A 13,295-nucleotide genomic window follows, 5' to 3' on the forward strand; every position below is an offset into this window, starting at 1 on the left:
AGGCCTCGGCCCCCCACATGGCTGTCACAACACATCCTGTTGCTCTGTGTTCCCCATCTCGCGCAACTGTTCATTCACTGTGAAATAAAGCCCACTAGAGCCAAAAAAAATTATTTACATGCACATACACACATGTTTGCGTGGCTATCTTTGTGGGGACTTTCTATTGACTTCCATTCATTTCTTCAGCCTAAACCTTACCCTTATCCTAACCCTAACCTAATCCTAACCCTAACCAAAACTCAATTCACACCTCAGTCCTAAATCTAACCCCTGACCCCAAAACAGCGTTTCCCCTTGTGGGAACCAGCCAACGTAGTATGTGTCGGGAAAATGGTCCCCACAAGGTATTACAAACAAACGCATATATATAAACAGACACACATATATATTGGTTTGTTCGTTTGTTTGTTTTTTAAATTTTCTGGGTATTTAGGTTATTCGACCATCAGCTGCAAAGTGCTATTATACCTGGTAATTCATGTAGCTTCCTTCAAAAAAAAAATCCTTCTTTAGAAATGTGGACCAACATTAGTGTTGGGGACATCTGTGATGCTGCAACATGTTTAGCATTTAAATGCTATTTTTAGGTTTGGATAGCTTCAGTGATAGGTCAACTCCTTTAACACAACTTGAACACAACTATAGTTTTTTCAAGCACCCCCTGTGGGCCAAGAGAAGCTGCATTGTTGTTTGTCGTTATTTGGTTGTAACTTGTGCTTCAGATTTATCAGAAACGAATGTTTGGAAATAATATTTAAAAAATTTATACATATAAAAAGTGATTAATTGTATTACAATTTTAAATTTTACAACATTAAAATTTATGTAATTAATTAATCAAAATGAAAGCATCAAACTCCCAGATCTAAAAATAAGGTCTAATTGTTAAAAAGCAAAGGTCCTGACTGGGAAGAGGAACTGAAGGTAGTCTAAATTTGGTTGGAGTCCACAGATTTTCCTGCACCATCAGTGTGGTGTAGCTGTTGTACTACAAAGTCAAGAAGCAGCAAAGACAAAACTATTTTGTTATCTGAGGTTAGCAGCACAAACAGATTTGTATACATTTAGTCATGTTTGAGTTAAAATAAGTTCATACTCTATTAGAAATGTGTTTGTGTTATTGACAAAAGGCTCTGTTGTAAATACTAAAATGTTAAATTCAGGGTGGAATATTGCAGACATTTTAGGTCACAGCTGCACACTTCATTAGACAGTATGATATTCTGTAATTCTGACCTGTGTTCAGAATTCTTCCACATGAAGAGCAATTATTTCAACAGTGGCCTACTGTTAAGGTTGAGGCATTCAGCAAGTTTAACAAAGTGATGCAAGGTTACTGTTGTCACCAAAGCTTAGGAAATAAGCTGCTGATACAGGGCGACATTCAGGCATTAACTGGTTCAATACTGCACATATCTATTTGAAAGGAAACTGTTTTCTCAGGAGGAATGCTAGCTGATCCTTTAGTATTATGGTTCCTATGTCTAATATTCTAAGGAATATAAAGGTATAACAATTTCATTGTCCAGTACCAACTTCAGTATTAGTCATTTTCTCTACATTTCAATCAAAAGAAACAAACAAAATGTAAAGTTTTGTATTACTGTATCTGAATTTAATAAAGTATTCTAACACTTTCGATGGAAAGTATTAACATAAATTAATTCTTTAAGTAATACTGCCTGATAGTCTCTCAGACGGAACTAATTTTGTAACAATAATAAAAGTGTTATATGGTGGCAGAGGCAGTAATCCTCTTAACTATGATTGTTAAAGAGAAATCAAAATCACCCAAAAGTGAATTAACGTTAACAGCAGGCTAACTTTTTTTCCAATCAATTTTTTTGATCAGAAATGAAAAACAAACTCTGATCAATGCATCGCTAACTGAATATTGTCTATTTCAGACAATAACAAATGACTGCAGCAAAGGTAGCAGATCACATAAGAAAAAGCAACGGAACACTGACTGGACCTCCACTAAGCAATGTTTCCCAGATCCCAACCAAGAGCGAGAAGACGAAAAAATACTATGTTCTTCTGAGCATGCCAGATGGATTTATCTACAATCTACCAACCAACCTACTCCTCAACACTAGCCTTAAAAAAGACTGGGCTTGTTGTAAGGTCACTCATATGGTTTCAGAAATGTGGGGATTACAGTAGTTTCTTTGTGATGGGGAGGTTGAGTAACACAGAGATTTTAGTCCTCCTTTAGTTGAGAAACTTTGCTGAACCTTCACCCAATACATTTTGTTTTCAAGATATTTGTGGCACTAGTGGTCTTTATTTTCATTAATCAGACAGGAAATGGGCAAAGAGAGAAGATACTCTTTCATACAAACATGAAAAAGGAGTAGTATGCAAAACCAATAAAACCAGCTATGAAAAAAATTGCTAAATTTCTAATATAGCTTTCATTTTCAGGCAGAATTATTTTGACATCTTGCTTGTCCATTTCCGATTTGTTTAGATTCTCATCATCTGATGCAAGAAAGCAATCCAAGCTTTCTTGCATCAGAATTACAGCAGAAACCATATCTACTCTATATATCTACTTGTTGTCATGAAAATATCAATATGTGCAATATAACAACCACAAAGGACTGCCTGCACTGAATATTTGATATAATATCACAATGTATAACATTTTCAGCTAGTTGGAAGCAATCTAATGATCCTTAATGCTCGTACCTGATGGATTTTCTCATGACTGCCTCACTAAAATTAAAGTGATGGAGACATTTCATATTAGTCGTTCATTTAATATTTTAGAAAGAAAAATGTCTGAAAATATGGATGATCAGAATTTCCATTGATAGTTTTGTAATTTAATGTTTTCTGTTATCCAGGTGTAATCAAATCTTGTCAGTAGATTCTGACATGTGTGTCCTCTTTAAGTAGGTGAGGGCAGTTTGTTTCTGTCAAGTCGTTAGAAAAAATAAGAAGCCACCATTTTGGTTTGTTAAATAGTTGATAATCAGGGTCAACCTCGAAACACCATATCTGTAATTTTTGTCTTAAAGTCTGATTGACATTACCATCAAACTGTGAAATTCATGCAAGGACCCAAAGCTACCATTAGAAAAACCTGAAACACACACTGAGTTAACGTCATCAGTATTCAATCTGCTGGCAAAGCAGAACATTTACTACTAGACTAGATCATTAGTGCCTGACGTGGAACCATGAGGTAAGATTGACTCAACCTGTTCTGGTATCACCTAAACAGGTATACTGTACACAATATAAAAAAATCTGGGTGCATAAAAACATACAGCTACATAGATAGATTTTATTGTCATTCAATTGTACATTTAAAAATGTACAAATTGAAATAAATTCTGTTGTAAGGCTCCAATAATAAATATATAAATAAATGTATAAATATAAATACATACAATAAAATATTAAATTAATGGGAGTTTAGTGGTCTTATGGCATGAGGCATGAAGCTGTTGTGGAATCTGATTGTTCTGCATTTGAATGTGCTGAATCTTTTCCCAGAGGGCAGCAGGGAGAACAAACCATACTGACGGTTGCCTGAGGCCTGGACAGGCAGTGGTGTCAAGGATGGAGGGAAGTTCAGTCCTGATGATTCTCTCAGGTGTCCTCACCACTGTCTCTACACGTTGCCAGTCAAAGGTGTTGCATGCTCCAAACTATACAGAGATGCTGCCTGTCAGTATGGTCTCTATTGTCCGTCTGCACTGCAAAACATTTGAGTTGTCTTCTATCTTCTACTCTTTAAGTCAAATAAATTTAGCCAGTTTTGGATTTTGAACCTAAATGTGTATGTTTATGAAAGAAACTTACATTAGTAAACTGTGTTAACTTTTTATTCATTTTGTCAAACCTCCAAAAGTTGAATAAACTAGTTACTAGAGTTTTTAGGTTAGCACTTAAAAAAAACTGAAAGAAGAAAAAGGCAGGCGTGGGAACTATTTCACAGAGTGCATGTTTTTGTATCTTGTGTTGCACCGTGAGTGAGATGGAAGTGTGCTACATTGATCTGACTCTTGTTATTAAGGCCAATGTGTATCTTATTGCAGCTGATAGTTTGTAAAGCTTGAGAATAATAATTATCCACACTAAATGTTTGTGAGCAGAATCCATTATGTTTAATAAAATTCAGACCAGAATTTTTTTCTTGCAGTTTAAAATGATTTATATTACTATATCCAAGTCACATTATCAAGTTAAAATAACCTCTAAAAATATTAGAGATACGGTATGTTTCCTCTTTAAGTAGGTTAGGGAAGTTTGTTTTTTCTTGCATATTGCAAAAATAATTATTTGGTTTAAATTGTAGCATTAAGTTAAAACTCACAATTCAAGATTAATGAACTTAAAAAAATGTTTAGACAACTTGTCTCTTGTTAAATCAACTTTATGAGCTTTAATTTTAGAATTAAAACCAATACAAGTTTCTTGTAGACTTAAATTGCATTTACAAAACAGCAGGTGGACTTTCATTTTCAAGTTAAACCATCTTCACATGTTTTACAGTGTATAGAAAGTGGTGAGGTTTGCACTTCTCATCCGATGTAAAAAGTTCAGACTTTGCTGAGCTCTCTTCACCAGACCAGAGGTTTTCATGCTTTGAAAACATGGTTTTCCTAGGTTTCAAAGGTTTTCATAGTTTTTATGCTTTGAAGTATGAAGTATCAAGGTTGTTCTAAACTGCTTCATACTGATAAGTAACTTAAGTTATCTTAAGATATATTGTGTCATTGCATAGCTGATTTGGACCACTTGGACCATCTCAATGGGCTCTTTGCACGTCTTCTGAGGCTCAGTCGTTTCCGGTCTATTGAAAATGGCATTTTACACTTGGTACTTGCAGGGCTGGGCCAACGTAAAAATTAACGATGTACATCTATCCGAAGCCCCAACAAGTAAGCTGGAGAAAGGTTTTAAGATGTATGCCTTGTTATACATTTACGGATACGAAGGTGAGTTTTACTTTCTTTAAACTTTGCAGCTAACATTAACTTTAGCTTATGCTAGTAGGCAATATTCTCTGACATTTTTCTTGTAAAAATGTGCTATTTAAAGTATCTAAACATTTTAATCCATTCTAAGGGACAATGTTTTTACCTTATTTTGTACTTATTTTAATGTATATTTTGTGTGATTATTGTTGTTAGTGTCAAACAGAGACCAAGTAATGGGGGAGATTACGGCTCAAACTTTATGCTTCTGAAGCATGAGTAAGCACAACAAGCCCCATAGCTTAAAAGTAGGACAGCACTGATATCAGAGTTCCAGTTTAGCTGACTTTTCAGGTTCAAAGTTGTTGCTTTTAGAAAAATATGGCCGCATTCTTTAAGGTCGCCGTGTTATTTCGCATTATTACTTTTGCATGTTTCTTGTGAAGAGCTCAAATTGGATGGTGTTTATAGCAGTGTGTACAGGTGGCTCAGTTGTTTGGCTCTCTGACTGTGGTCTGCTCACTCGTTCCCATACACTCGCTCTTTCGGGCTGAATACAGAAGTGATTCCAAAGAAATAACACTGGATGGCTCCTTTATTTACCAACCGGTCCCCATGTTCCCCCCGGTAGTTTTAGATTGAAGAAGCTGATCCGGAGTGAAGTGAAGGCTGCAAACTTTGCTGTGCGGCATTAGCTTTAACTGGTAGCAACGAATATTTACAAGCCACTGTCTTTTTAATTCATTATCGCTTGGCAATCCATGAAAACTTAAAAGCCCATTATATTAGAAAGACAACAATGTACATAGTATTGCTTTATTTGAGTTTGAAATACGACTTTGTCTTTTCTAGCTGTCATGGTAACTCATAGGTGAAACAAGAAAGCCACATTTTGCTCATGTGGATGTGACATCAGTGCCGTATGTGCAAAAAGCCCATTGCTGATAAATTATAAACATTATTTTTACTTTGACTGCTCTTAATACAGCTACTTTCAGTCAGAAAATATGAATGCCTTCATGATTTAATTTGTGAAACTGAATAGTGGTTGTTGCTCAGAGGACATAGATGAGATGTTTATAACTGTATTGGATTCCTGTGTGTATTGGGAAGAGAAAATCATATGGCAAAGACAACACACCACATGGACAGATTTCACTCATGAAATTTCAGATTTAAATCTTCTAAAACCTCTCGAGATCAAACGTGAGTTCAGAGTAAAGAAACCTGATCAATGAGGAAGAAGCAAAGATGATAGTTTGTGGACTATTTTTAACAGAGGAAAAATGATACAAAAGACTTTCTGGGTCATGGCAGTTGTTTTGTCTTCTGTGTCCGCTTTCTGTCACCTCGAGCTCTTATTGGCTACACATCACATTCAACAGGCTGTGCTCACGTTTGTCCTCGAGAGACACCCTGTGATATCGTGTCAAGATGATCTAACATGTTGAACACCTCCAATTTGAGATCAGATTCAGATATATTCTTTTAATACAGATAAAAAGACATAAAAGCTATCAAAAGTTAAAAAATAAAAAACAATAAAATGTACCAAGAAAAATACATAAAGTATAAATCAATCCAGAGCAGTCCAGACCACCTGCTAATCAGACTAGATCACTCTTTACACACTACATACAGTTGGAATATCTCCTAAGATTGTTTTTAGAGCAATGGCGATAATAGAAGCATTAATATTGTTGGAATGGGAAAATGAGGTCAAAGTCAGCATAATTACCTTGCCATGTGAGCCAGGCAAGACCTTCAAGCTTAAACAAAAGGCTATCATCATTTATAACCCAAAGAGCCCACTAACAAAAAATAATCATCACCAGAATTCAGAGAGAAATTGAAAGTGTTGCTGTTTTTTTGTCAACATATAGTTTTTGATTAAAATGTGATTCATTAATTACAGATCCTGAAATTTAGTCAATTAAAAGTTCTATTCGAGTACCACCACTTGTATTTATATATTTTACGAAGTATTATTATTATTATTAATACTACAGCTTGGCACTCAATCTGCTTCGATGCTAAGACCTCCATTAGAAGAGGTTGCTGGCATTTGCACACAGCACTCTTCACCCTCCACAGTGAAAAGCGGCAATCCCATGCATGTGGAGTGAGACAATGACCCAATAACAGACGCAGCCTGAACCTGAGAGACTGTGAGGTAAAAGCATCCCCAGACAACATTCTCCAGGGATCTTCACTTGTTTGAGTAGTTGGTGTTATTGATATCCAGCTCCAGTGTCACATACAACTTAGTGGTAATCCTATCTGCCCACAGGGCCCCAACTTACTACTTCCATCTTCCACTCCGCTGACAGCTGACCGTGAGGAGTGATGAATGGAGGAGTCGTGTAACCAGCCGAGCACACAACCCTCATAACATGTGTGATCAGACATGATCACACTGACTCTATTTTATTGGCTTTTACTTTAGATATAAAGAAAGCTCAACACAATATTATATATTTAAAATCATAAAAGTACTTTGTCAACAAAGTGTATTTAATAAAGGATGTGCATACACACATTTCTTGTGTATAGATCTGCTGCTTATTTTTTTATACTCCGCCAGGGGGTCTTTTTGTGGGCTGTAGTGTCCCTTGTTTTTTTTGGAAATAGGCTGACAGGAAAGGGGGGAAGACATGCGGCACATGTCGCTGGGTCCGGGAGTCGAACCCACAACGGCCGGGTCGAGGACTCAAGGCCTCCAAGCATGGGTTGTGCAATCCCCTGCGCCACCGTAGCACGCACAATCTGCTGCTTATTTAATATTGACAAATTTGGAACTTTAACTTTACAAGACTGATAAAGGCATTTTTTTCTCCGATAATATTACCTGTTTTTTTTCCTCACACTTCATTGTTTCAAATCATCAATCAAATGTTAATATCACACAAGCATAACCCAAGTTAAAACAAAAAGCAGTTTTCAAATGATGATTTCATCTATGTGAAGGGAAAAAAGACATCCAAAACGACCTGAATAATCCCCCCACAAAGTTACTGACATTTGTGATTCTCAAGACTCCTAAAACCATTGAAATGTTTTTTGTTTACCCTTTCCAAACTGACAGCGAAGGTCTTTATCTATTAAAGAATAAAACATGGAACAGTGGAAACCTTCTCAAGAGTGGCCCAGTCTAAGAGAAGAATCAAGAACAAAATTTACAGCTCTGCAGGCCACACTGCCACAGTGAAGGTCAGAGTTCATGGTTCAATAAAAAACAGAGACACACAAAAAGAGAACCACTGCTGACCCAAAAGCACCCAAAGGTTTCTTTTACATTTACCTTAAAGATTTTGGGGAGAATATTCTGTGGAGTGATGAGACAAAAGTAGCACTTCCTGGAAGATGTGTACCCCATTACTTATGGTGAAAAACTAACAATGCTAAAGAAAAAGAATATCTTACCCAAAGTAAAACATGATGATGGTGTTATGGTCTGCAGCTACTATCCTGCTTCAGGAACTGAACAACTTGAGTTAACTGATTAATTCTGTGAGGATTTGGATTTTGTGTGTGTCGTGTGTCTAATGTCATGTATTCCCAGTGCTACCAGTGTCAGCGTTTTCCTTGCCTCATCCCTCATCTGTGTTGCCTGGATTTCTGTTCACCTTTTGTTTATTATTAAAACAATTCAGGGTCCAGCCATGTCCGTCCTCTCCACAAAACCTACAACTCATGACAAATTCTGCTCTCTAGCTCCAAGTCCTGAAGCAGGACGTCTGACTTGACTTGAATCAAAACAACAAGAATACTAGGTCAGGTTGGTTTGGATAGATGTCTACTGTAGTAAAAGTAATCAGAAAATAAAAAAAACTGCTTTTTGAACTTACTCTACTTATCTTAACCTAAAACTACATTAATTTGATGTAGTTTGATTTGTAGGACAAAAAAACTTTTGTGACTGTGATGTTGGCTCTAATATTATTCTTCTCACAACATAGAATGCATTCAAAGTCCTGATTGAATATTGTATTAAGTCTTTAAAGGAAGCTAAAAACTATTCAGTCAGATAGCTTAGAGAATCAGTCATTAGAAGCTTAAGCAGTTTGTTTTGCAGCTGATTTACTGATTAACCGACTGAACCCTTCAAAACATAAAAACATTCCCTGATTACTGGGTCCATTCCCAATCTCATCCTCTGTTTTCCCTCCCATGTTGTTGGGCTCACAATGACTCAAAGTCATCAGCTATTATGGGAATCAAACGAATGACGTATCTTCCATGAAACCTCCCCTGATTAAGATCTCTTCGTGTGACAACAGTTTTTTGCAGCTCTGATTGCCAGTGCTGATCCAGTTTCCCACGCTGCCTCTCCAAGTAAGGAGCTGGAGCAGGTTTTGTTTGGCTTGCTGCTCTGTTTGGATGAGATAATAGGTTACCTGCCATTTCTTATTCAGAACCACTTTGGAAAAAAACATTAGTTTTTCCTCAACTAAACACAGGAATCATCCTACTCCTCTGTCATCAGCAGCTGAAGCTATGCACTGAACTGCTGAACCAAGACACAACTGTGAGCACCAAAGTCCTGTCTTCATAGGAAAGACGTGGAGCTTTACCTTCAAAGCCCCCACACAGGAATGTGATGTGTCCAGACAGATAACTGATGATACACACAGAGGTGGCTCTTGCATCAGAGATGCCCTAGGTGAGCCCCCTAAAAAAGCAAACACACACACCCAGTACTCTGGGAAAACCCATTGTATCATGATACTTGACAGAAACATTAAAGGAGGAGCTGTCTACTCTTTGTCCATCTCTGTGAATGCTCAGACAGATAGATGGTAATCAAATAGTCAGCAATATTTTTCATTCATAGTGCATAAGACAGGACACATTCCCTATTGACTGAAGATGCCACTCAGCAGCAGAAACCTTCCCGACCAACTGACAGATGTCTGACAACATGAAATAGACTAAAGGATCTCCAAAACCACCTCTGGATACAGATGTGTCCAGGTAGCTGAAGTGGTAAAGTCAAAAACACTAGTCATTAACTTGTTCCAGAAAAACATTTTTATGAAATTCTGAAGAAAATAAACTGAAATAATAACTTATGCAGTTTAATAATCTCTGACATGATCAACTTACCGGCCATGAGAACTGGAAGGGAATGACAATCTTCCCAGTGTCGTGACTGCCTTTCTGGCTTCCTCTGAACTGGAAAGTATTCCCACCAATCACCTTGGTGATTTCTGACCCATAGGTGCATGGTCCGCCAATCTTCACCTCCTGCTGGTATTCCTTTAAGCACACCCTGAAGTAAGTATCACACTCGTCCAGGCCGCAGTTTCCATCTGCCTGGCGGCCCTCCGAGTCACAGCAGTCGCCGTTCAGGAGCTGACCTCTTGGGTTTTCCACCGAGATGAGTTGCAGCTCAAAGTAACCCGAAGACTGACACACCTGAGGGGCAGACAGGTAGGTGAAGAAGGCTAAAGCTGCTTGTCTCTACTGCATGCTTTCAATGTGTGGTATGAACAGACAGAAGTCATTTTCCCATGTGGTGTTCAGCCAATCAAAGCCAGAAATCCTATTTTTCTTTCGCTTATTCATGAAGTGCATCCAAACAACGTATTTTCACCATCTTCAGGCTGTAAACACCTCCATCAGCAGTAGGTTCTTTGATGCACATTTATTTTGGTTAAATAAAAATCCAATACACATTATAGATAACTGATTCAAGGACTGAAAGGGGACAGTGAAGTAATTCCTTCCTTTTCTGCTTGCTTAACCTTCCTCTATCAAATGCATCACATTTCTTCTGCTTTAGGTTTTATGAACCACACAAATAAAAATGGGATTACTCAGGGTCAGAATCAGCATGTCATACCTCCAAGGATTAATCTAGAAATTAATTGACAACAATTTCTAGATTCTTTTGAAAGGCTTGATCAGTGTATCTGTAATAATTAAACTTTAAAGTGGTTAGAAGCTCAACAAGCCATCCAGTTTTGTGTACTATGGAATTCCTATTAGGAAATTATAATACTTAGACATAGATGCTGCAAGCTTCTTGTATGTGTATTTGCGCTTAGTAGTATAAAATTTTCACCTATGCAAAATAATCTAAGTATATTTTTGTTACAGTGCTCAGCGGCTGATTATGAATTTGACCCATCAAAGTTTCTCTGATGATCAGAAAATCAAATCCTGAAAATTCCAAATGTTTTCTCCTTTCAAATCCAACAATTTATGGACTATAGTTGAATATGTACTTATGTAATTATTTACTTGAGTTTCATAAAAAATCTGACAGATAAACTTGTATCCATAAAAGGATATAATTTGTTTTCTTTTCACAAAAGGGTTGGTTGCACATGTTAAAAACTAGAATTGTTTTCATTAAATAATAAAATCCTCCTGTGACGTGATTGTTGTGAAGCACTTTGGTCTGTTGAGGTTGTTGTAAATGTGCTATTTAAATAAACTTTGACTTGACTTATAATAAGAGTTAAAATTAAAAAAAAAAACCTAAAATATGATGGTCAGATTCCTAATTTGTTAAATGAATTTTGAATTATCTGAACAGCATATTTCTTTGTTTCATTCATCAGAAAATCAAAGCCTTTAAGAGTACAGAACGTTTATCAACTCTTTCTGAACTGGCTTGCTGAATCACAAAGAGCTGCAGACGACAGGCTGCTAAAAATCAATCCCAAACGTTTCCACCTTCCAAATCCACAAACACTGTTGGAGGAGACATGAGGCTCCAACTGCTGTTTGAGTTCTTAACAATTACTAGTAAATAAAATAGGGATATGAGTTCTCGAAAGGAGCCCATTCTTAGTGAGTCATGACCCCCAGTGATGCCAAACCTCAACTTTGGGGACCACTGCACCAAACTAACCAAGTTTCTCTGAAGTTGATTCCTGCAGCCATGTGTTGGGAAAAAGGTGAAATTTCCTAGTTCATGTCTTCTTAATTTTCAGGCTGCATACTTTCTGCAGATACTGTACGGTCTGCCAGAACTGCAGTTCAGGGCAATATTTGGAGATGCAGTTCAGGTTGCAGCTGTGCAACTGACCTTTAGCCTGAAGATTTTTTTTCTCTTCCCAAAAAAAAACAACTTTAAAACTGACTAAAAAGAGATCAGACCTGTTAAAGTATATATATATATATATATATATATATAATATAATTCAATTCTCATTGAATTCAATGAGAAAGTGTGTCCAAAACTCCAAAGTCTGTACTATATATACAGACTATATATATATATATATATATATATATATATATATATATATATATATATATATATATATATATATATATATATATATATATATATATATATATATATATATACAGTATATTACCATTTGCTTATGCAGCAAACTGGAGATTGCCCCACTAATAACAGACATTTCAGACATGGATCATTACTTCACTAATTCAAAGTGACATGATTAAAAATAATACGCAGGTCATGCTGCTGAGAAATATTTGCATTCACTAAAGGGAGTATATTTAGAAATAATAGATGTGACTTCAGCTCCAAATACATGACGGAGTTACAAAATATGGAAAACAATAAAACATGGAAAAAGCTGAATCAAAAGCAAAGTTATCATCTAACTTGGAGAACAACCTGATCAAGTTCTCACCTCGGTGCATACAGTCAGCAGGAAACACAGTATGAAGAAGCGATGCGCTTTCCCCGGGTTATTCCACATGTCTCAGTCCGCTCAGAGTAAAGACTCATCGGGGAAAAGAAGCAGATATGTGCGCCTCAGAGGGTCAGAATGATGCTGGAGATGGAGGAAAAGCAGTATCCAGATAGTCGAGGGCGTGCAGGTCTGCAGGAGGAGAAGCGCACCTCTACCGCTGCTGCCGCTGCTGTCTGAACCGCGTACAGTCCGCCTCCCTCCGCCGCTCCTCTCCGGGATCTGAGCAGCCGGACACCGCAGCAGCAGCAAGTCTCAAAGCAGGAGCAAGGAGACTCCTGTGACTGGCAGCTCAGCGGGCCAATCATAGTCCAGCGAGGTGAACAGTTTCTAGCTGAGAGCCAATTAGAAGGAGAAACTCAATAAGGGACTGCTGATGGATTTATTGTTGAGGTCTCTGACGCGTTGCTACAAGTATTTTAACAAACCGTAAGCCGAGTTTCATTTATTTACAATATTAGACTTTTAGAATTTTTTCCCTTAAAACCTGAACGTAAGGATGGTCCTGATACAATATCTGCTTCCATTCTTATATTCTTATGATAAGAAGCTGACTAAAGGTTTATCCTCTAAATGAGGGCCATAAATGATCAATTAACACATTCAGTTCAGTGTCGTTCTGTGTTCCTGCGTCCTTTTCAGTCCGCTGGGACAGAGTACAGCCGAAAGCGCCCTC

At 37.2% G+C, this 13,295-nt stretch overlaps 1 protein-coding gene across 4 annotated transcripts in view; it reads right to left on the reverse strand.

The window, feature by feature from the left end:
* Window positions 1-12,854, reverse strand: part of LOC116709637 (protein jagged-2-like) — an 81,620-nt gene extending 68,766 nt beyond the window's left edge. For 3 of the 4 annotated variants that reach the window (XM_032548283.1, XM_032548282.1, XM_032548281.1), the window contains exons 1-2: window positions 12,560-12,854; window positions 10,044-10,355 (exon numbers count right to left, since the gene is read on the reverse strand). In XM_032548283.1, coding sequence (XP_032404174.1) covers window positions 10,044-10,355; window positions 12,560-12,628 — 381 coding nt within the window. In that variant the 5' untranslated portion in view covers window positions 12,629-12,854. The remainder of the gene's footprint in view (window positions 1-10,043; window positions 10,356-12,559) is intronic. The other variant, XM_032548285.1, reaches the window with a different exon arrangement.
* Between the last annotated feature and the right edge of the window lie 441 nt (window positions 12,855-13,295).

Source organism: Xiphophorus hellerii, chromosome 19 (assembly GCF_003331165.1).
Source record: "Xiphophorus hellerii strain 12219 chromosome 19, Xiphophorus_hellerii-4.1, whole genome shotgun sequence".
Classification (NCBI taxonomy): domain Eukaryota; kingdom Metazoa; phylum Chordata; class Actinopteri; order Cyprinodontiformes; family Poeciliidae; genus Xiphophorus; species Xiphophorus hellerii.